At 36.6% G+C, this 24,630-nt stretch overlaps 2 protein-coding genes across 7 annotated transcripts in view; both read left to right on the top strand.

Annotated features, from left to right (window-relative positions):
* Positions 1-24,630, top strand: part of Wdr62 (WD repeat domain 62) — a 51,420-nt gene that overhangs the window by 6,176 nt on the left and 20,614 nt on the right. For 5 of the 6 annotated variants that reach the window (XM_089837478.1, XM_089837475.1, XM_089837477.1 and 2 more), the window contains exons 1-2: positions 8,668-9,066; positions 9,645-9,752. In XM_089837478.1, coding sequence (XP_089693604.1) covers positions 9,666-9,752 — 87 coding nt within the window. In that variant the 5' untranslated portion in view covers positions 8,668-9,066; positions 9,645-9,665. Of the gene's footprint in view, positions 1-8,667; positions 9,067-9,644; positions 9,753-24,630 lie in introns of those variants that run through there. The other variant, XM_089837473.1, reaches the window with a different exon arrangement.
* On the top strand, positions 4,834-8,248 carry LOC149717297 (microtubule-associated protein 1 light chain 3 gamma-like). Its single transcript, XM_089837719.1, has 5 exons — positions 4,834-4,994; positions 6,030-6,156; positions 6,236-6,291; positions 7,246-7,352; positions 7,797-8,248. Exons 2-5 carry the CDS (start codon positions 6,087-6,089, stop codon positions 7,978-7,980), a joined length of 417 nt encoding a protein of 138 aa, XP_089693845.1. The 5' UTR covers positions 4,834-4,994; positions 6,030-6,086; the 3' UTR covers positions 7,981-8,248.

Below are 24,630 nucleotides of genomic sequence, written 5' to 3'. Positions count from 1 at the left end.
GTTTTGGTCTTATAATCCAAACTTGTCCGCGGAGGAAAGGAAGGGTTAACACGCGTTATCCATCATTCAGTGTCTTCGTAGATGACAAGTGAGACTTGTGATCTCGACTTAAAGACTTAAAACACTATGACGCAACTGCATGCGTTGTATGGTTTGTAGGTGTATAGTTTTATCATTTGGCTATTACATTTCGCAAGTATAATACGCCTCATTACCTTAGTACCTATAATTTAACGCATCGGAGAATAAAAGCGAAACCACATTATATACAGGGTGTTTGTTTCTAATAAGTCTGGCACAAATTAAAAGGGATGTTCTTTGGTTTGTTCGATTTGAGTCGAAAATGTAACTTCTACCTCCACTTTTAAGTACGGGCACTATTTTCAAGTTAAGATTGGCCAAAGTATTTTACGGATGACCCCTTAAATTTAATTAAGAAATTTATTTAGACAATGATTTCTAATTTAATTAAGGGGTCTTCCCTAAAACACTATCAAATCATAACTCGTAAACGGTGGCCCGGACTTCAAAATGAAGATAGAAATTACATTTTTGACTCAAAATCAATTTCCCAAAGAACATCCCCCTTAATTTATGGCAGACTTATCAGAAACACCCTGTATATATTCACTTAAGGGAGTTTTTGCCAAGGGGCCAGTCACTCAGCTTAATCGACGTGCAAGCTGTACCTTTGAGTGTACAAAAGTGATTACACCCTAACGTTGACAGTATTAAAATGATTAAGCATAATTCGTAATGGGTGTACGGGAAATTTGAGAGTTATTAGCCCCTCGGCTTTCGCCGTTCCCTCATTGTTGCCAGTCTGTTGGTGAAATGAGAGAGAAGTACTTGGATCGCAGAGGGCTTGATAACGTTTGCTGCACTGAAGTTAAAGCTGAGAGATACAAGCCTCTTTAGTGCATGAAAACTATTTATTATTGCTAATCTATAGTACCCATTTCAATTGCGGTTTGCAATACAGTTTTGTTTTTGCATGTTAAATACGAGTCTTCAATAATAGAGTTGATAAATATGTCAAAGTAAATTTATACACAAATACACTGGAAAAAAATAATTTTTGTTTATTTCAACATAAATCCACTGGAACATTTTTTTTTTTTTAAATTCAGAATTTCCGTACGTCGGTTATCTTAAGTGCTCTCTATTAAAATTTGAAGAGTGAAAATAAATATACTATTTTTTAAGCACATTATTTTTTTTCGTTTGCAAAATATCAGATGCTTCAAAATACATAGGCCTATTTTTCCCCACTGGTTGGAACTGGATTTTACCGGATATTGTTTAGTAAATAACGGGGTATTTCAAGTATTTTCTTAATCTTAACGCCAAAAGTCTTATTAAAATCGTCTGCTAAAGGTTTACGCAATCTTTGCTGAATGTTTTTTGGTGGTATAGAACATCATTAACTTTCAATGTCGTCTTAGGGCATACGTTTGAAGGCTCCGTATTCAGCCAAGAACCCATATTACAACTGAGAACGTATCAATATAGTTTACATACTTTTTCCTGGGTCGTTATAAACAGTGGGTTCAAAAGCAGTAAAAGTTGAAACTGTGTTAGTTTATTTCAATACTTGAAAATCACATGATAAATAAGGCGTGGCTTTGATTGACCTAACTAAATGGGCCAAAATGGGCAGCTGAAAAAATACACATTTTCTCCAATTCTACATGAAGTAAAATGAGGGCACAATGATTCTTATTAGCAGTATGTATTCCTGGTGGAAGGCATATACTTTGTTATAAGCTTGGCGGTGAGGTGAGGGAAGCTGAATCGGTGGGAGAAAAACCGAAATCACAGACAATTTTAACCCAGGATGTTCTCAGCAAATAATTACACGGTGAAAGTCATCATGCATTCCTATATAGTTATTTTTATTTACTTGTCGCTCGGGAGATAGAAACAAGATGGTGTATGGCACACGTAGGATACTACCATTTTATCTCGCTTTTAAACAGGCCTTACTGACTACATCATTACATCACTCATTGATTGTAATGCGATGTTTCGTAGACGGTAAATGGGGGTTTTTCCTAAAATGAAAATTACATTATTATCTAAGTTAGGTGTGACCTTCCAGCGTGGTAAATTATCCAATCTTCTCCCCGACAATACTTCATAAAATCTCCTGGATCTATTCAAACCCTCACAGAAGAGGAAAAAAAATTCAATTTAGGTTTACGTCTATATGTATACACAGCCAAATTTCTTCAAAAAAATACGTAGTTTTCTCTCTTTTCAAAAGTGTCAATCACGTGTAAAAGATAATTTGCGTCTATTGAAGCGATTCAAAAAATCCTCATATTTTGGGCCAAAAAAATCAACTCCGAAATAATTTTATTTAGATTCTAAAGTTTTGCAATTAAATAATTTCCAAAAAAAATCAAATAAATTTTCCAATGCTTCAATTTTCAATAAGGTAATTACTAGCTAGTCTAAACTGAATGAACCACGATTTTTATCTACGTTTGCGGTTATAAAAACACCAACGTACACCTGTGCAAGCACCGGTACAAGTACAAATACAAGCACCTGTGCAAGCACCGGTACAAGTACAAATACAAGCACCTGGGCAAGCACCGGTACAAGTACAAATACAATCACCTGGGCAAGCACCGGTACAAGTACAAATACAAGCACCTGTGCAAGCACCTGTACAAGCACCGGTACAAGCACCTATACAAGCACCAGTGCAAGCACCATTGCAAATACAAATACAAGCACCAGTGCAAGTACCATTGCAAATACAAATACAAGCACCAGTGAAAGTACCATTGCAAGTACAAGGCTTATTTATAAACACTAGGTTTAACATTATGAGAATGACGCTAACACACGCAGATATTAATATTACGTAATAGAAATTTTTCTTGTTACACAAGGAATCCAGAAAATCCTTGAAATCAGAAAGGGTTAAAATAAAATACAATCAGTATTAAAAGTAAATAGCTTTCCTTTCGCGTGTGTGCGAGGAAAAGATTTAGAAAATAAACTTAATAATTTTGGCGTAACTTTTGACTGAATGCAAATTCTCGTATAACCACAATAACGTTGCTTGCGATACGTTGCCAGTTTGGACGAGTTCGTGTTTGTAGATCGTTACATTCAACCTCACCCTCTTTAGTGTGAAAACAAAAATTGTTAAATTATTATCTTTTATAAATATGATAGTGTATGAAATTTCATATAGGGTCGTTGAAATATTTCAGCCTTTCACGACAAACAAACCCAACCCAGCCCTAAAGTGGACGATTCAAATTCCATTCTTTTATATTTCATATTTTTTAAATGGTTATGATTATGACCGTGAAATGATAGTTATTCGACCTAGCGGATATTTCAACCTCAGAAAGAGTATAGTTTAGTAAAGATTAAAACCGGTTTGTTCCGGAAAAATTTATTGGTTTCAAGCTTGAATTCGAGTGTCGTCGGCTCTTAGCACCTAGAAAATGCAAAGTTCTGTACAACAAACAAACACTTTATTTTCATTATTATCAGAGACGATTTAAACTGATTTTACAATATATCGAAAGTTGAGGAAGATGAAATTAAACACCGTTACTTTTACTGGGAAAGTTTAAGTTTCGTCGGATCGAAGTAAATCCTAACCGTTCTCCATTCCTACTTCTAAAATTAAATCTATCCCTGACCAAACGCAAACCGAAAATAAAAATATGTTCTAAGTTTCCACAAATATTAAATAAAAAAAACCTTATCCCACAAAAAGCGAGCGTAGAGTTCAAAGGTTGTGGCTACATTTACCACTCATCGCTGTTTTCAGGGAAATAATACTGTTTTAATATACCCTCATTAATATCTTATGTTTATGAAGGACAACAGTCAACAACCTCTGAATGATTTAGAAGAATAATTAATTAGGTACCTGTACCCTACTATAAAGTTTTAACGTACATTTTTTCTTCAAATAATCAAAAAAAGGGGTGCGTAGGACTAATCATGGGCGGAAGAAAATATTAACCCGAAATTCGTGGGTATCAAACGTAAGGATAAAAAGTGCGCTTATTATTTTACACCACGCAGTTATTGACTTTTTATGCTCCTTAAAATGAAATGACCGCCAAATGTTTCAATAAAAAAAGCTTTAAAAAGACGAAATTGATATTTCATATACGCCCCCGCTTTTTAAACATCGTTAGGCTTAGTAACTTTGTTGTCAAAAAACCATAAGACCATAAGTTCATAAGATATGTTCCATAAGTTTGTCTCTGGTTACAAACTGGAGCTTGGCATAAAGTGACGTAGGTCATAGATTCGAGGTAAAACGACGCCTGGAGAGGCGTTGTCAAAGACTTTGTACAGAATAAATAGGACCTAGATGGAAGTCCTGCAAAATTAACCACCATTCAATTCTCGCTTGTCGTTCTCAAACTAGCTTTATAGCAAGTTTCTATAGCATTACGAAGTATAGGCATTGTCATACTTATGAAACATATCTTATAAACTTATGATGAGACTAACGAAAAAAATATGTAATTTTTCGGTTTAATGTCTAGAATGTTGTTTATTCTAATAATTGACCTAAATGATTAAGCTGATTTTTATTATTTAGTCAACAATAAACAATTACGTGAAGACGAAAACACTTCGTCATTCTTTAAACTTTGAACCCCTAGAAAGTATTTTTTTTTCTTTCTTTCTTTTCGTGGTGGTTTTTGCGCAGTTTGCAAGCGTTTTTATTGAGAAACGAGAAACATTGCGTATATGCATGCATCTATCGGTTTCCCCAGAAAACAAGTGGCTGCTGATTTCGAGTGACGAGGCATTGATAAAAACCTCGAGATAATCATCATCCATGTCGATAAGAACCGCGAAAGAACAAAAACGCTGTTGAAAATTAAATAGAGATTCATTCGTCATTCGCTCGCGGACGTAGGTACCGAATGCCCTTTTTGGTCCATCAAGTTTAAAGTCGAAAGTATCGCGGCAAATTAAGAAAACAGTTCAAAGAAAAGGTAAATAGTAAATTTTACGTTTCATTGTATATTGTACGTCGTATCATTCATACGTCATAATAAACCTATCGCTTTGAGACACTGTAGACATTTGTGTACAAATGTTTGCGGGGTTCATGACGTCAATCCATTCCCCATCAACCATCGGGAAGCATTTTTCGAGGGTACTAAGGGGGGATTGACACTGTTAAATATGATATTGTGTAATCAGGTTACGGATAATCTGAGAGTGATTAGCTCCTCGCAATTTTCTGAGATTGAATTACGGTTTTTGCGACTTACACAAACTTTCCTAAACAGACCTTTTTTACCTATTGTTCTATGTTTCATATTGATATCCTGGAATACACAACCTTCACTTTGAACTGTTTGACCCCAGGGCTTGTTGGGGGCGCATTGAGTTAAACTATTCCCCCTTAGCAACATTTGCTGGTCCTTTTTTTCCGTTTAAGTGGGCTCACATAATCTCAGCCCCCTGGTGCAAAATTGCTTAATCCGACCCTGTTTGACCCGCAAGTCCAGTTTAGTACACTGTCCTTTGCTAACCCTTATCCACGCACGAAATTACTGTACAATGTTATCAATGATTTCCCATAATATCTGTGAATCTTTACCTCGAATCTTTTGGTTCGACAACGTTGAGAGACTTGACCAGTTTATAAATCAATAACAAATACTATAGCTATGATTATTTTAATTAATTTCAATGTACTACAAACATTCTGCCATATTGTAAATATAGACTTTGTTACTTCAAATAAGAAGTTATAATTTTTCTACCGAGGCATACAGTATAAGAACCCCCTAACGCAAATGATTCCATAGCCTTTTCTTGTCGTAGTAGTTCAGTGTCAAACCATCCGTACTGTTTTCCACGCGTCTCTGTACTTTGTATATTTCATAATGAAAATGTTAGATAGGATTAAAGTCATTTTAAAGGCGGTTCTAAAAAGAATTAGTAAACCATTTCGTAGACGCAAACTTTTTCCTTTTGAGACATGCTCGCGCTATAATTATTCTTATGACGTATTGAAGGCCAACGCGAACGCCACTTTGAAGGATTTACTGGAAATAGACGAAGAAGTTCTAATTATGAACTCGTCAAATGCCTTGGAAAATAACAACAGTACGAAGATTACGTACAAACAACGGAAAAGCTTTGGTAAGTCGTTTTATTCTTGCCCTTTTTTGCTGCTTAATTTCTTCTTAATAATATTATTTTATTACTTAAATTGTTTTAGACGTCCGAAAACAAGAGGTAGATGGAATCAAACAAAAGTTTCCTAACAAAGTTCCTGTAAGTTTTACTTCGTTTATTTTTAATTGTTTGTTTAAATGAAAGGCGCGTGACATTCTTTTTGATTCTAAAACCGGTATAAAATTAATATAAAACTGACTGGAACCAACGCGTTAGAACTATTTGTTAATTTGGCAAATAGGGAAAATCCGAAAACGTTCTCCAACGTCATTCGCTTTACAAATAGGCCTAAGCGTGCACATAGGCACCAGAAAGTGAATTTAATTCGTCTTATCGCCTAAATATTATCACACGTTCATAAGATATGTTCCATAAGTTTGTCACTGGTTACAAACTGGAGCTTCTCATGAAGTGACCTACGCAGGTGAAACGTCATAGAAGAGTGTAGTCAATTCTCGCTTGTCGTTCTTGAACTAGCTTTCAGTATAGGAAGTGTCATACTTATGTAACGTATCTTATAAACTTATGATATCATATAGATAGTTTGCACTCAGGGACTGTAGCAAATTCGTCCCCCTCTCTTGATCTTAAACTTCAGTACAGTGTTGTCAGGCCCTCTGCGAATCAAGTTGGTCAAGTATTGATTCAAACTGAAGTACTGAACTGATAGCCTTTCTCTCTGCTATCTATAAATTCTGTATAGACACACACTCTTGTATGCATTTTCGAATTAAGAACTTTTCTTTAATTATTAGTTAATTTGAACTAAGAGGATCAGTAAATGAGAGTGAGAGACTAAAGGATTTTATCAGAATTAATCTCTAGTAAAGATATCCTACTTAATTACAGACGTAATGGGCTGTAAAAATCTCGATTTCATTTGATAGATAATATATTATGAAGTGTTATCTGTACTTCAATGTACCCGAATAACCTAAAAAGAACAAAGGAATTTATTTTACACCCTCCCTTCGTCGTTAATTTTGAAGGACTCGCGTATGTCTCAACAGATAAATAATTTTCATGAAATTTGTGTTTTTTTTCGCGTACCAGGTCATAGTGGAAAGGTACCACAAGGAAGTTAACCTGCCTGCTTTAGACAAAGTTAAATTTTTGGTTCCGCAAGAGCTGACAATGTCGCAGTTTTGCAGCATAATTAGGTATCAAATATATTTTTGACATTTTCTTTCTTGAGATAATGTTCTGACAAGAAGTGATATCTAGTTTACTAGGGAGAAAGTATAAATTCGCCACATTTCCAGCTTTATCTCCGTGTCCAAACGTAGGTCTGGAGTTAATCCCCGCCTCTAAATTACAACCAGCATCTCATTGGTTCTTGAGAACTCACGTCAGCGCGACGCGAATGACGGAAATTCCGTATTTTGCAACTGAGGAGAGGCGAAATAGCCCGGCCTCCTTTTACGTCCCCCCTTGTATTTTGAAAGGGGGGCTGGGAATATGGCGCGCGAATACTTAGCCATCTTATACCTTCTCCCTAATAAACGAAATATCACTTCTTGGTTCTGACTAGGCAGAATTTTCTTCTTCTTTTTTAATTATCTCTAATCTGAAGTATTTTTGTTGTTGTTTGTTGTTCAAAACAGAAACCGAATGTTGATCTCTAATACACAATCTATCTACCTTATCGCGAATAATCGAAGTGTCACTAGCATGTCAAAGACCGTCTTGGAAGTTTATCACGAAAATAAGGATCGAGATGGATTTCTCTACGTGACATACGCGTCACAAGCTATGTTTGGACGTCTTAAAATGTATGGCTGGTTGTGAGAAAATTGACTTAATTGTCTAACATATCCGCGAGTTATCCAAGTTAATAATTGGACTCGTAAGTCACAGTGTGGCGAAAGTGATGAGCTTCATGATGATGATCTTAATTCAAATATTATTTTTTAAAAGTTTTAATGTAAATATAAAAGACATTCTTCGTGATCTTTCGAACATGTTCCTAAATGCAAAACCTCATATGATTTATTTCAACATTTTTTTGTCGTAGTTTTATATTATTTCAATTTTAATTAAATGTTTCTGACTAAAAGCCTCCTTTTTTTGGTATCGAAAGTTTTTTTTACAAGGGATTTGGCAGTGCGTGCTATATTGTCATTGAGTTTAATGTACTGAAAGACAGGAAGCTGCCGCTTCCCTATAATATTTGTTTAGAGATGTGCAAAGTAGACAGTTTTTCAACAAAGGAAGTGGGGAGATAAACAAATGGATTTATTTTCAGCTTAAGCCCAATTTAAGCGGTAATAATCTTATTGTTAACATCGATGTAAGTCAGATTTTATTTTTTGGACGGACTGACACCTATTAAGTACTCATAAGCCACCCTTAGTAAAACTCCCAGTTTTTTTTTATTTAAATGGTTCCATTGGCTGCTTATAGGTGTCACTAGTAGGTCTACGCGGAAGCCGATTCTTTCCCTGCTTACCCCCCCCCCCCTGCTGTCAACCCTCTTTCTACCGGCACAGTAACATAGGTTGTCTACGCGTTATAACGGTTGTTCGCTTTGGTGCTGTAATTTTAATGACTAACAAAGGTTCTTTCATGCTAATTAACTAAAAATAAGTAATTATTATTAACCTCAAATTATTTAATCGCGTTAATAAGTAGTAAAATTGGTGCGTACGAATAAACTTCAGTATTTCTTCCGGTGCTTCAGAGACTAGCAAGCTTAACAGCAACAGGCTTTGGTTTTAAGCCTTGGCTCTGGTTTTGTTTTCAAAATTTTTCATATGATTGTTCAAAACAAATCGTCGGCTTCATGGTGCAATTTTAAGTCTTGCTATATTCTAATAAAAAAAATGTTATTAACAACTAAACAGTTGAAAGCTCATTAATATATTTAACCTAATGGTAAGATAAAATTTCATATATTTGGGGTTTTATTGGATGTTGGGAAAAATTGTCAAATTTTTTTATGAAGCATTGTTAAGCCTAATTAATGAATAATTAGCATGATTCAAATATTGGGTTCCACGAAACCAGTCTGGTCAGACCAGGAACTTCTGGTAAAACTAGAAATGATGTAATTTATTTTAAACTGCTTTTATTAAAGCCACTATGTGTCAGGTTAAACCACTTTGGTTCATTTGAAATTAGTAAAAGTTAATTGTCTTAATATGAACCTGGGAGGCTGGGATTGGTTACAAACTGACTCAGTTTTATCTCCATATGACTATTGCACACTTTAAAATTATCAGTTGTTTATCTCCCTTTGAAATGAATGTATCCAGTAGTTACCCTTCATTCTATAATTTAATAATCCTCTCTTCGGTACTAAATGGTTTAATATCTTATCTTATCTAATCAAACGTGAACCACGTTACCTCACCTTAAAAATTTTCAACAGCTAATTACTCTTTTTCACTCTAATTTAAAGTTACAAACAGTGAGTTAACAGTGTTTTCCCATATTTTTGTTTATTTAAATAGCTCAAAAACTAAAACTCTAAGATGGATCGTCCATACTCTGGTCCAACAAAGATTATTAGAGCACCTGCTTTAAAAAGGGGTAGAGAAGTCACACCACTAAACGAACGGGTAAGTGATAAAAAATTCCATTTTACTAAAACAATCTAAACATTGTTGAATATAATAATGCATGCCCGTGTTTGGTATCATGCCAAGAACTCAAATTGAGTTTGTTTTGAAAAAAAATCTTATATTATTTTGTGGGTACTGTAAACATAAACATCCGGATGGGGAATACATAATTTAAATACAGTAGATGAATAATAATTAAGAAACATTGATAAAGACGTGTATTGTATTGGAAATTAGTTGTCCACCAGATGGCATCTACCTAGTTGTCAAATGATATTGAAAAATTATTTAAGTTCATTCAATTTTAAAGAAATAGAACCTCGTTTATAGCTTTCATGATTTAAAATTAAGGCAAAAGTGATATATTTTTGAGGGAAAATCCTGATGGAAAACAATTCTGAGAAAATTTTCATCGTATACAGGGTGTTCCAGAATGTGTTGTTAACCATAGTACAAGGCGATTTTGAGTTGGAAATGTTTTCAAGTTATAGGGTGTTTCCGCCAGAGTAAAAAGGGGGAAGAAATAGGGGCGAAAACCGGTTTTCAGGGGATGTCAACATGGCGTCCTAACGTGGCCAGAGCGGGCAGCCGGCAAGGGGAGAGGAAAGGGGGAAGGTAACTTGACGTCACGCGCAAAGACCCTATGATTTGAGTGTTTTATAGATGGCCCCTTAATTTATATACCGTTGTCTTCAAGCTTTTTACTTAAATTTAAGGGGTCATCTGTAAAACTCTCTAATCATAATTTGTAAACATTGCCCCCGCAAGTTCAAAAGATATGTTATAACATATCTTATAAACTTATGGTGTCGCAAAATGGGCAAAATGTGATATAAGTTACATTTTCGACTCAAATCGGCCTTAGAACCCCACTGTACTTCAATCAAACCACCCTTATTGAAACACCCTGTATTAATTTATCCATTTATGAATCCCTGGAAGTAATAAGAACATTTACGACGTTTTTAAAATATTCCAGTAGCCCGAACTATATACATTTTTACTCAGTCCATTTCCATATAATTCATTTCACTTAGAAAATGAAAAACCTTGATAGTGTATGTATCTCTTCTACACTAAGCTTGTAATACAGAAAATCCCCTCTGTAATTTTACCATGGCTATGAAAGAAAGAAAGAAAGCAAGCGTTCTTTCGATAGGCCTAAATGAGTTTGCGAGAGTGGTTTCGGACTTTATATAATACGAGAGATGATGTGAAATAATAAAGTCGCGTGAGCGCCCCTGCACCATCAAAGCAATCTTTCCCGCTCTGGGATGGGATGGGATGGGAAATGTGGACGGAGCCTGGAGGGGAAGTCAAGATAGATTATCTCCTGTACATTCATCCCCCCCCCCCTTTGCCTCTATTCCTTTCTAAGGCATTGTTCTTATATTGAACGTGGCAACTACCAAGTTTTGAGAATTCTTTCCCTTAAGCAATTGTCTTAAGCGCTCTGGTGGTACCTCCCCCCCTCTAACACCCCATCTCCAAGGTCAATAAACATCCTCAAGACTGTCAGAAACAATTTTTTAAAGGTTTCAAGCATGAAAAATTATTTGGTGACAAAACTGATTTTCATTTCCTCCCAGCCCTATAGAAATTCTACAGTCTATTGTTTAACGTATCACCAACGCTTTCATTGAAATTATTAATGGAAATTGGAAAATATCATGAATTAATTAATTTTATAATTAGGTTAGATTGGGTGTGGTGGGAGACCTTAATTACCGCGCACCTGGGTTCCTGCTTTCGTTAAACAGGGTTCGTACGGAATCTGGATAAGTCAGGGATTTTGAAAATGGGGGGGGGGATGTCAGGGATTTTGAAAATGGGGGAAAATGTCAGGGATTTGGAAAAGGGGGAATGTAAGGGATTTTGAAAAAGGGGGAAAATGTAAGGGATTTTGAAAGGGGAGGAATGTCAGGGATTTTGAAAATGGGGGAGGGGGAATGTCAGGGGTTTTGAAAAGGGGGAAAAATGTCGGGGATTTTGAAAATTGGGGAAAAAATGTCGGGAATTTTGAAAATGGGGGAAAAATGTCGGGGATTTTGAAAATGGGGGAAAAAATGTCAGGGATTTTGAAAATGGGTGAAAAATGTCAGGGATTTTGAAAATGGGGGAGAAAAATATCAGGGATTTTGAAAATGGGGGAGAAAAATATCAGGGATTTTGAAAATGGGGGAGAAAAATATCAGGGATTTTGAAAATGGGGGAGAAAAATATCAGGGATTTTGAAAATGGGGGAAAAATGTCAGGGATTTGGAAAAGGGGGGAATGTAAGGGATTTTGAAAAAGGGGGAAAATGTAAGGGATTTTGAAAGGGGAGGAATGTCAGGGATTTTGAAAGGGGAGGAATGTCAGGGATTTTGAAAATGGGGGAGGGGGAATGTCAGGGATTTTGAAAATTGGGGGAAAAATGTCGGGGATTTTGAAAATGGGGGAAAAATGTCGGGGATTTTGAAAATGGGGAAAAAATGTCAGGGATTTTGAAAATGGGTGAAAAATGTCAGGGATTTTGAAAATGGGGGAGAAAAATATCAGGGATTTTGAAAATGGGGGAGAAAAATATCAGGGATTTTGAAAATGGGGGAGAAAAATATCAGGGATTTTGAAAATGGGGGAGAAAAATATCAGGGATTTTGAAAATGGGGGAGAAAAATATCAGGGATTTTGAAAATGGGGGAGAAAAATATCAGGGATTTTGAAAATGGGGGAGAAAAATATCAGGGATTTTGAAAATGGGGGAGAAAAATATCAGGGATTTTGAAAATGGGGGAGAAAAATATCAGGGATTTTGAAAATGGGGGAGAAAAATATCAGGGATTTTGAAAATGGGGGAGAAAAATATCAGGGATTTTGAAAATGGGGGAGAAAAATATCAGGGATTTTGAAAATGGGGGAGAAAAATATCAGGGATTTTGAAAATGGGGGAGAAAAATATCAGGGATTTTGAAAATGGGGGAGAAAAATATCAGGGATTTTGAAAATGGGGGAGAAAAATATCAGGGATTTTGAAAATGGGGGAGAAAATGTCAGGGATTTAGGAAATTCCGGAATATGTCAGTGATTTCATTTGGTATATTTAACCATGCTTCGAGCAATGCTAATTATGGGCTAAGTGTGATGAAGTGGGCTGTGGTTAACACCTTAAAATTATCGGGGATATTGGCCAAATTTAGCCGGGGATAACCTGGAAAAGTCAAGAATTTTCAACATAAAACTTTCGTTTGAACCCTGTTAAAATGCATTGAAAGAAAATTAAAATTTTACCCGTTTTGCTAAGAAATGGTACAGTACCACAAACTTTAGAAAAAATTTTATTATTTTGAGACTTAGATTTAATTAAAAATAAATGCGGGACATGTATTATATGTATTAAGACATTTAACATTAAATGCGCCACGGTAGCTCGATGTAAGATAAGGAAGTTCATCATCACCATTATTATTATTTTAAATATTAGAAACACGCCATTGACCCGATTGCTTAGTGCGAGATTATAATCTGGTCTCATTAAAGCTTAAACGACTATATAGTGTATATACATCCTAATTTACATATTTTGTAATGGTAACAATTTCTGGTATCCAAAATTTTTGACATCTTCATGCACGTGAACTTGGACGGCATTGAAAAACCCCTTTAGGCAAGGCTGTCCCTAAAAATAAGAACGCGTCGTGTAAGAAGAGATTCAGCAATACGTGCTCTGAATTTTGAAAACCCTTTTTAGAGTAGAGTACACTTTCGAGGGGTTAGTCACTTGAATAATCAGGTGTACAAAAACCACAGAAATCGATTACTTGATCTCGAGAATTCTTAGAAAATCATAGGTAATCACATTCATTTTTGTGGGTAATCAAAGGTAATCAGAAATCTCCGATAGTCACTGGAAATCACGTGAAATCTTGAGAAAATCAGAAATAATCACACGATTTACTAGTAATCTTTCGTAATCACCTCGGTAATCACGCATTTCGTGAAATAATCACGCATAATCAATCGAGTAATTCGAAAATTCAAAATAAAAATCGTATTCAGTTGAAATAGAAATAATCATTGCATTCATCGAAATTCACGAAGAATCCAGTGGTAATCACGGCATTCTCCAAAAAAATTCACCGGAATTCATTGGCATTCAAACAGAAATCGCGAGTAATCAGCGGCAATAATGGGAAATCAGTGTAAAGATTATGGAAATCACCGAAAATAATCGTAATCACGGAAATCAAGGAATTAATTCAGTAATCAACGGAATTCACATTAAAATTCAGAATTTTGGCGAATGACTAGCCCCTCGTACACTTTTAACTTTTAAAAGTAAGATTGTGTGCCTAGTTTCTACATTTCTTCGTCTTTTTTTTTCAATCGAAATACCATTTATTTTATTTTACCCGCTGATAGTCAAACTTTGAAACGAGTTGAAGGTTATAATAAAGGTAGTTTTTCGCAATATCATCATGATGATGATAGCGGGGGAATTTAGAGCCATAAAAGACACCCAAGGCAAATTAACGAAAGTATTTTATCTTTCCTCTCTTTCTAAATTGTACTAAAAGAAATTGCAAAAAAAACCTGTTTTATAACATCTTCCTTCTAAAATCTAAATTCTTAACTATACTTATACGTAGTTAATATAAAATACCTGAACCTAGGTCTAGGAATGAAGTTTTTTTATCTTATAATAAGTTTAGTTGCGTTGCGTTGCTTGATATAAATATGTAATTTAATATCGGCTCCCTGTTCAACTGTTTGCAGTTATTTTATACTTCAGACACTTCCGTGATGGTATGAAGTGTTTTTGAGAGGCCCTCTTTCATTTTCCTAATTTTTAACGAGTTCTACTTTCCGGACACACTCAATAGAGAATGACATAGATGCATTCCATCGAATTCAATTCTTTTCATAGCTACAATGAGATCTTAATAGATAATGGATAGATAGACCCTTTTTCAAATAAGGTCCGGGGATAAAATTGAGACTGGTGTTTGAACACCTTGTTGTCTTAAGAAGGAACATTTATTGGGTATGTGGACAACAGAGACGTTAGACAAAAGGACTTTGTTCCAGGACTGGTAACTTTGAAGCCAAATCTAACGTCTTTGGATTCCTATACCGATCAATGTTCCGCATTAACCCAATATCAAGCAGACGATCCTTACGATCTCTCTTTTTAAAAAGGGTCCTGGGCTGAAAAATAAGGATTTTTTTAAACTGGACATTTGGCCAGCAGAGCCCAAGCACTGGACATTGGCCACTTAAAATTGTTAATCTTGGAACATTCTCAAATTTGGCCAGTAGACCTCCAAGCATTGAATTTTAAAAGTGGACATTTGTTGTATGAACCCTGTTTGTCCAGCCTCCCAGCATTCTAACTTTCCAAGCGTTGCATTTTAAAAGTGGACATTTGTTGTATGAACCCTGTTTGTCCAGCCTCCCAGCATTCTAACTTTCCAAGCGTTGTATTTTAAAAGTGGACATTTGTTGTATGAACCCTGTTTGTCCAGCCTCCCAGCATTCTAACTTTCCAAGCGTTGCATTTTAAAAGTGGACATTTGTTGTATGAACCCTGTTTGTCCAGCCTCCCAGCATTCTAACTTTCCAAGCGTTGCATTTTAAAAGTGGACATATGTCCAGGGCCACCGCATTATTTCTCAGCCTGAAATGGTCTATTACACTCTATTCACCACGAGTACTACTGTTTCAAAATACAGATGCCTATTATACCAAACTTAGAAAACAAATTCTACTAGGAAAGGTTAGCTTCTATAATTAGGCGGGTTATTATGGCGGGAAATGAAAAAAGGCGCGTATTTATGGCGGGAATAACAAAAAACCCTTTGAATAAGCAAATCGTGCTTTTTCACTCCCTCTTCGTGTTAAAAATGCTTTGGATGGTGTATAAAGTTCCATTGCCAGTGGTAAAACCAAACAAAGTTGTTTTTTTTTCTTTAATAATATTCGTGACTGGAAGAAAAATATTATTTCATTTAAAACTTTGACCGAATTTAATAATCAGATTGGGTGAACAAAGTACACATCTTTTCCTGTTTTAAACAGGATGAACTCCCCTTCATAAAAAACCTTATTTAAATAACGGAGTATCTTTTCTTTTATTCTTTAACTTATTAATACTTGAACTTAATTTTTTTTTTCTTTGCTTGAATTCATAAGAGTCAAATTTAGTTACACTTATCGCGAATGTAGGTTCACGCTCGCAACTTATTAGAGAAAAATGACAAGTTCGCCCCTTTATTTTTAAAGTTTTTAAGTGCTTGTACTAAGGAATGTGGTTGATTTTTATAGAGATTTTTATTTCGAAATCATCCCACTTGACTCTGTAAAGCATTTTTTAGTGTAGTCCTGCATCTCTTGTCGCTTTGAACATCCTACGCGAGTTTTGATTCGGCGCTAAAATATTATGGCCTCTCCTTACTAGTTAGCAACCACTTACTCCAGTCTCCTTCCCGGGGAGAATCGATTTAATTGAAATATACATCGATTTATATCAATTACAGTTGATTATTATCGAAGCTACTTCCTTAGGGGATATGGTCACGTGGTTTAAAATGACGTGATTATTGCCGATAGATCGTTCTTTGAGGTCAGCTATTGCTAACTGTAGACGCTAGTTATCGTGTCATCAATGGACAGGTTTCTTACAAACCTGGAAATCTCAGGGAAATTTATAATTTTTCGTGAAATTCAGGGAAATTTGTGAGACTAAAGTAAGTTTGTTTAACTAAAAAAGGAACCCTCATGAAGCTTTTACAGGAATAAATAACTCTTGCGGTTATTAGGTGGCCTTGCACCTGGAAAGGTCAGGGAAATCTGCAGTTATTAGGTGGCCTTGCACCTGGAAAGGTCAGGGAAATCTGCAGTTATTAGGTGGCCTTGCACCTGGAAAGGTCAGGGAAATCTGCAGTTATTAGGTGGCCTTGCACCTGGAAAGGTCAGGGAAATGTGCAGTTATTAGGTGGCCTTGCACCTGGAAAGGTCAGGGAAATCGTCAGTTATTAGGTGGCCTTGCACCTGGAAAGGTCAGGGAAATCGTCAGTTATTAGGTGGCCTTGCACCTGGAAAGGTCAGGGAAATCGTCAGTTATTAGGTGGCCTTGCACCTGGAAAGGTCAGGGAAATCGTCAGTTATTAGGTGGCCATGCACCTGGAAAGGTCAGGAAAAGCTGCAGTTATTAGGTGGCCTTGCACCGGGAAAGGTCAGGGAAAAGCTGCAGTTATTAGGTGGCCTTGCACCGGGAAAGGTCAGGGAAATCGTCAGTTATTAGGTGGCCTTGCATCTGTAAATGTCAGAAGAAATATCAGGGAAATCGGGTTTCCAAAAGTTTTATGATATCATTTATTTTAGAGTGGTCAGTTTTAGGTATCACACCTTAACTATCATGCCCTCAAAAAGTTTCACTTTAGCCCTTAAATCTGCAGAGTTCTGACCTCCTAAACTTCGTGGTGATGGGTAGAATACAAAATGGAGCAAAAACCGCGGTAAAATCCTCAGAAATACCAATTTTCTCCCTCGAAAACATTTTCTGTTTATTCTTTCATCAGAAGAATCATCTGGAATTTCGTTTATTATTTTATTTTTCTTTGTTCGTATCTTTCCCCAAGATAGATTTTTCGATTTCAGTCTAGTTTCTGTTTGTTTTCTATTCCCCCCACTATTACGTGATTGGCAATGGTCATTGGGCCTTTTCTAACAGATAGTTATTGATTTTTCATCTTTGTTTTTGTGGGAAGGCTTCCCAAAAACCATCAGATTGGAAAAAGCTCAAAGTGAAAGTGGACCGCTATCTAGGGCCTAGTTCTGCCAATTTTCGATTTGGTTCACCCACTAAGAACTTTTTTTTATCCATTTTTCTTTTTTTATTAACGATTGTGGATCATCATTTATCCGTCTTCATGGGTGGTTTATGTCATGGGTCGTCTAGTATCTCTAACGGGTGTGTAAAAAATTGGATTGATAATTTGGTATTTTCGTCTCAATCATCCGGAGAAAGCTATTCGTTCAAAACTGCGAAGATTGAAAAGAGGATTTATTTAAAGGAAAGGGTTAAGCAAGAATTTTTATCGGAGTTGAATTAGTCGTTACTTCTAAAAGCAGGAATACATACCACCAATATAGGAATCATTGCGCCCAGATATCTAATGTTAATTTCAATGCGGGTTTTGTGGGACGGGTTTTTGAGTACTTTCCGTCATGTCTCATAGTTCTGGCGTCTTTATAACTGCGATTTCATTGGATGGTAGCAACGCAAGGTGCAACGCGCAGCTAGATAGATTTTTTTTTGCGAAGTAAAGATCGTCATGCATAATGATTTGTCTGGCTCCTCCCACAAAATTCGCCTAGATATGTTGAGAAAATGGCTGGCTACACAATGATTCCGGTTAGCTGTATGTATTCCTGATAAAAAGTGATTGAATTGAAAATTAATAATTCTTAAATTTGTTTGCGTAATTAACAACTTACTTTTAATTAACAAACACTGGGCGAAGATATTACCCATGTATGATTCATTCCATCTCTCATGTACAAGCAATTTACTTTCATAGGCTTGCTTGCTTTTTAACAGACATGGTCTATAGAGAGCTTTCAGTTGGAGGAGGAGCTGAGTCTCGTGACATAATTTACGCTGCCATATTGGTGGTTTAAACAGCTGGAATGAAGCTGAGACCACCCAATATGGCTACCAGAACAGCGGTAAGACTTGGGAGGGTGTGACGTACTAATATCCCGCTCTCTATTCCAGGGTTTGTTAATTAAAGCTGATAGTTCATTACCCTTGTAAATTTGAGAATTACTAATTATCTAGTATACAGCATTGCATTTTTAGCAGTAATGAATGATTAAAACCCAAGAAATAGGTGATACCTTTCCTTTAAAATGTTTATGTTTATCGCAATCTCGGATTGGGCTCTACACTCCGAGTAATTACCTCTCCGTGTGACGTAGTCCAGGAGAGGTTCTGTAACGGCCGTGTCTGTCTGGGTGTCTGTGTGGGTGTGTGTCTGTCCGTTGTTACACCCACGTGACCGCGTTCGCAGTTTGCGTATCGGAGCAAACGTGTTCGCCATTTCCGAACTGCTTTCACAGTCACGGAAATGGCTCCTCTACTTGAGGTTCTCACACCACCATCTTCTGATCTTTGTCCATCCCACATGAACACCAGTCTGGTACTTTTCTGGCTTCCAACACCATCATCTTCTGTTCTTTGTCAATCCCACATTGACACCAGTCTGCACTTACACTGGCTTCTAACACCACCATCCACTGCTCTGCCGTCTATTCCACATAGATACCAATCTGTATCATTGGCTTCTACTCCATTATCATCGTTTGGTTTTAGGATATACGCGGCGATCAGCTAGGGTTACGAGAAACGTCTAGCCTCCCTAAGGTGGGATCGCCACCAAAGGTTTTCGCAATTGCGCTTTTTCCTTACTATTATAATGGAATCGAATCGTATATATACCCCAAAATTTGAAGAAAGCGGGCAAGAGGGTTACCCTTCACTTTAAACGTCAGTATTAGCAAAGTTTGAGATGATAATAGGTATAACTTTATTTTAAACGATTTAACTATTATTAATGTTAATTATTGAAGATTAAAATAATTAAAAATAATTATATTTATTTAAATATTAAAGATAAACCTCTCGTGCAAAGAGAGGGATTATCATCGCCTCCTATATCTATCAAGGCCCGTGCATTGTGATATATTTCATTCATTGCCTCCTATATCTATCAAGGCCCGTGAATTGTGATATATTTCATTCATTGCCTCCTATATATATATATATAAAGGATGAGGGCAAAAGTGTTTTCATTGGATAATTTTGTTTATATAATCTTCTCGACACGGAGAGGTAATATTTTGGTTTTCCCAACTTGTTTTAACATTTAGGACGGTTTTAATACCCTCAAAGGCAAAACACCGCCTCTCGTCTGCAACAGAAAATGATGTCGTGTAGTGAAGGGTACAATTTCTTATCTCGTAAGGTTCTTAGTCTGTAGGAGATGCGCTTTAGGGATTGCATTTATTTTGGTTTTTTTGCTTCGAAGATAAAAAGTTGGACAAATAGGCCTCATTTATAAAACCCCCATTTCGTTCAAACTCTATTCGCGTACGTACTTTGAGTGCCCACTTTCCTTTTCAATGGAAAATCAGACGTTATGAGCTTCACGTTTGACAGTGCATCTCGCCTCACCATTTTTTTAGTACTGTGAAAGGTGGAATCGATCCAGCTCTTGAAAAGAATCTCAAATGAAAAAAAATCCATCCATTTTGTTTTCGCTCTTAGTTCCGTTTTTTTTTTGGCCTACTTCCGCTTGCTTACATATAGGAAGCGGATTTTGGTCATACATAAATTAAACTACATCTCTTCTTGCTTTCTTAGAAATAACTCCGGGGCCATTTTTTTCCCTTTGAAAAATATGGATATTTTCTCTTCTCCATAATTTTTAAGAGTTGGTCACGGTCTTACAGATGCAGTATGCAAACCTTACGAAAGCCCATGATTTCATGATGAATCATGAAAGGACAGAACTCTTCTATTGAGTCCCTCAATTGCAGAGCAGATATTCTACAGGGGGTTTCTGGAAGGTTTGTCAGAAATTAAGGGGTGATGTTATTTGAGCGAACTCGAGTCAAAAATGTAACTTCTATCTCCATTTTGCAATAAGGCACACCGTTTACACCGTTTTAAAGTTATGATTGGAGGATTTTATGGATGACTCCTTAAATTTCGTTAAGAAACTGAAAGATTGGTGATAAATTTAATTAAGGGGTCATTTAATTACAAGCACTTTTTTTAGATTTACAAGCACTTTTTTTAGATTTACAAGCACTTTTTTTTTAGATTTACAAGCACTTTTTTTTAGATTTACAAGCACTTTTTTTTAGATTTACAAACACTTTTTTTTAGATTTTCAAGCACTTTTTTTTTAGATTTACAAGCACTTTTTTTTTAGATTTACAAGCACTTTTTTTTTTAGATTTACAAGCACTTTTTTTTTAGATTTACAAGCACTTTTTTAGATTTACATTACAGGGAGCCCACCGGTCCTATAATTCCTATAAATTCCTATATTTTTGAACCTGTCCTTTATTATCCTATAATTTATTGAAAGGTCCTATAATATCCTATATTTTTGACTTAGTCGAAGTTTTCGCTTAGTTTAGCATCAAATTCATCAAAATTTAGCTTTTTTTTTATCGAGATCACATTTGAATAGACACCGAAATTGTGGAGCTCGCTTAGGATTTTTTCTATATTATATTATGTTATATTTTAATTAAGTTCTTCTGAGTTTTCAAAGTAAAATCCAATTTGTTATTTTTTTTTTTGGGATTTTTCTACATAGTTTAAGCCCAAAATTGTATTATATTAGAGCATTTTTAGTCCTATATTTTCCTATAAAAACACATTTTTTTCTCCTATAAAATTCCGGAAAAAAATTCCTATTTTTCCTATAAGGAATTTAAATTTAAGAGTGGGCTCCCTGGGTCAACCGTAAAACACTCCAAACATTATTTGAAAACAATGACCCGGACGACTAAAGGTCATCGAAATCGCCAAAAGAGCATTCCCCTTAATTTCAGATAGACCTTTCAGAAAAGTCCTGTGCTTAAATTAATAAACTTAATTTTAGTTCAGTTTCGTTTCTTTAATTGGTTTATTTTTTGAAGATAGTCGGTTTGTAAGGCCAAGTTTGAGTATCAGGCCTGCCTTTGCCTCTACTGAACGCTTACTTATCTCGAAATAGACTCGAATAAACGGAATAAATAAATAACGCTCCAAGTTCTTTATCCCGACCTCAGGAAGATTTTCTTATCATTTTAAATGCTGCAAGGGGCAGTTTTTTTTTTTTGCGTTGGAATGTCCGTGAGTCTCGTATCGTGTTTTGACGACTCTCACGCCATCCATCTTGGTTCATGCTACGGTAACGCTGTTCCATTGACCTCTCGCGTCGCTGGTTCTCGTTCTATATGGTCATGGAGGAAATATTGAAAGGAGGAGAAATATTTGGGACCTACCTGACAGAACCGAAGCAAATTTAGAAATATTTAGATTCCCGACGAACATAGGGACCCTAAGGAATTTCTTGGGTGCCTTCGATGCTGTTAAGACCAAACTAAATGACTGGCAAACACTTGCATGCGCACTATCTATTGTGTTTGTTAGGTTGGCATCGAAATCCTTCGAAGAACCTTTTCTACTCCTTTTTGTTTCGTCCTCCATGGTTTAGTATTCCCTCCCTGTATTGTAATGACTGTATCGTGATTCTTTATCACACGATTACTTCTCTTTTCCGTGAACCCCGTATTATCCAATCCTGGACCCTTGGGCCTTGCTCCCCTGGTGACTAATATAATATAATGATCCTTCCCATATACCTACCTACCTATACCATACACTCCTGGAAGTTAGGTTCTTCCGAAGTGCGTGCGTGTTTGGGATCATGTGTAATTCTTTTACGATCACCAGCGAAGCCTTAGTTTGTACCGAAAGCATAGATTACCTAGACTGGGAGCTGTGTTTTACCAGCAGGGATTTGAATGAGCTGTATATGTACGTCATGTACAGGGTGTTTCTGATAAGTCTTGGGCGATTTTGAGTCGAGAATGTAACTTCTATCTCCATTTTGCCGTCCGGGCCACTGTTTTCAAGTTAAGATTGTCCAGAGTATTTTACGGATGATCCCTTTAATTTAATTAAGAAACTGATTGAGACAATGATTGCTAATTTAGTTAAGGGGTGCTCCCTAAAACACTAAAATCGTAACTCGAAAGCAGTGTCCCTTGTGGTGAAGAATACTATTGGTCGAAACATTTGTGTAAAATCCGTCCAATAGAATTCTTTATCCCGACGCCTTCTGCGTCATAGGCTGGTCTAACGCGTAGGCCTCAGTAAGAAAAAGTTAATTGATTGTATATTCTATAAACATAGGTTTCCAATTTTAACTCTTTTTCTCTTTTCGAATAAAAACGGAAAATAAAATACTATGGTATAGGAGACCCCTTCCCTTTTAGAAAGTGAATTTATCGGTATTTTTTTAAGGCTTAGACCTAACCCTTTTCTTTTTGTATAAAGACTTTCTCTTTTCTCTGTAAAGTACGATCGTAAAGTGCCAGCCAATAAAAACTTTGTCAAGATGAGCGAGTAACTCTCGTCTGTCTCTTCTTTAGGAGGACGCGATAGATAGGAAGTATGAAAAAGTTTTGATGGTACTTCAGAGATCAGAATGCTTGGTGCATGGCGCTATTTTTTATGTCCGATTCTTACTTCTTATACCCTCGCTTCAAGAAGAAAACCTTTGACACGAACATGCTAAAAAGAAAATATGCTCTCTCTTTTTTCTTTCCTTGGAATGCATACTCTAGCGATTGTCTGAAAGTCTGCAGCTTTTTCTTTTTGACTTATTTTTTTCTGTTATTTTTCTCATCGGAAGTAGATTCTTTACTTCTTTAGAAGTTATTAGCGGTGCTTCTTGGTGCGAGGGAAATCAGGGAGAAATGAGTGATGATGAGCGACCTGTGCCAATGCACGCCCCTGCCCTTTGGTAAAGGCGATTGTTAAGTGCTGCCGCGTAGCGCCTTTGTATTTGTATGAGAAGTAGCTTCTATTTTTAAGACAGAGAGGGCGTCGTTTACGATTCCGTACTGTACGACCCTACCAAAAAAGGACGCTGGGAGGACTTGGGTGTTGTAGGTGGGGTACAGAGGCAACGTTATCGGTATGGGGGTTACCACTCCATCCTTCTCAGTCTCTCCTTCAAGGGGAAGTAACCCCGCCCCTGTGGTGGTTGCTTCCTTTCTGGAATGGACTATTTCTATGTAACTAAGAGGGGAAAGACAATGGGTTAAAACCTTGCCTTCCATCACGCTTTTTGGCGCCTGCGCTGTAGTCATTTTGTATCATGAGAGTGCAAAAAGAGGGCAATGTATCAACCCCTTGTACGTCCCGATGCTGAGGGTTGGATTGCCTACCCCCTTTTTTTTTCTTCGAAAAGGTATATTTTGTGGACAGGTAGCCATTACAATTGTATTTTCCTAGGAGATGGATTAATGGACTTCTGCTAAAAGCTTATTTATCTACATTTTTTCTGGAAAAATGTTAAATTTTCTTTATTTTCTCGCGCGCCTTCTTCCTACGCGTCTATATCCTATAAGATTTGTTTGAGATAGAGAGAGAGAGCCTTATTGACCATATAGGCGATCACTCCTTTTTTCCCACATCGATATCGCGCTCTTTCTTTGCACGGCATTCCACACACACCTACCTTTACCTATATTCCAAGTATATACTTAAGCCATAAAGTGTTGATCTTTCGGGGAAAAGTATATCGGGCTCACCTTTTTCGGGCTGATAATGTAGGTGTGCCGGGCCCACTCTCTTTAAAGTTTAAATGGCGTATTTTGAACGTCTGAAATTATTATATAGTGTTGTCAAGAAGCGATATCTAGTTTACTAGGGAGAAGGTATAAATAAATCTACATTTCCAACTTTATCTCCAGTCCAAACGTACTAGGGAGAAGGTATAAGGTATAAATTCGCCACATTTCCAGCTTTGTCTCCAGTCCAAACGTAGGTCAGGAGTTAATCCCCGCCTCTGAATTACAACCAGCATCTCATTGGTTCTTGAAAACTCACGTCAGCGCGACGCGAATGACGAAAATTACTGGCGACTGAGGAGCGGCGAAATAGCCCGGCCTCCTTTTACGTCCCCCCTTGTATTTGGAAAGGGGGACTGGCGAGCGAATACTTAGGCATCATATACCTTATCCCTAGTAAACTAGATATCGCTTCTTGGTGTTATGGCATCGAATGTTATTTTCTTATACGTTTAAAGTAAGTAGCTGCCGA

This window comes from Phalangium opilio, unplaced genomic scaffold (assembly GCF_054372755.1).
Source record: "Phalangium opilio isolate 3A_F unplaced genomic scaffold, DU_Popi_V2 ptg000003l_1, whole genome shotgun sequence".
NCBI lineage: Eukaryota > Metazoa > Arthropoda > Arachnida > Opiliones > Phalangiidae > Phalangium > Phalangium opilio.
This window is presented reverse-complemented; position numbering and strand designations above follow the sequence as displayed.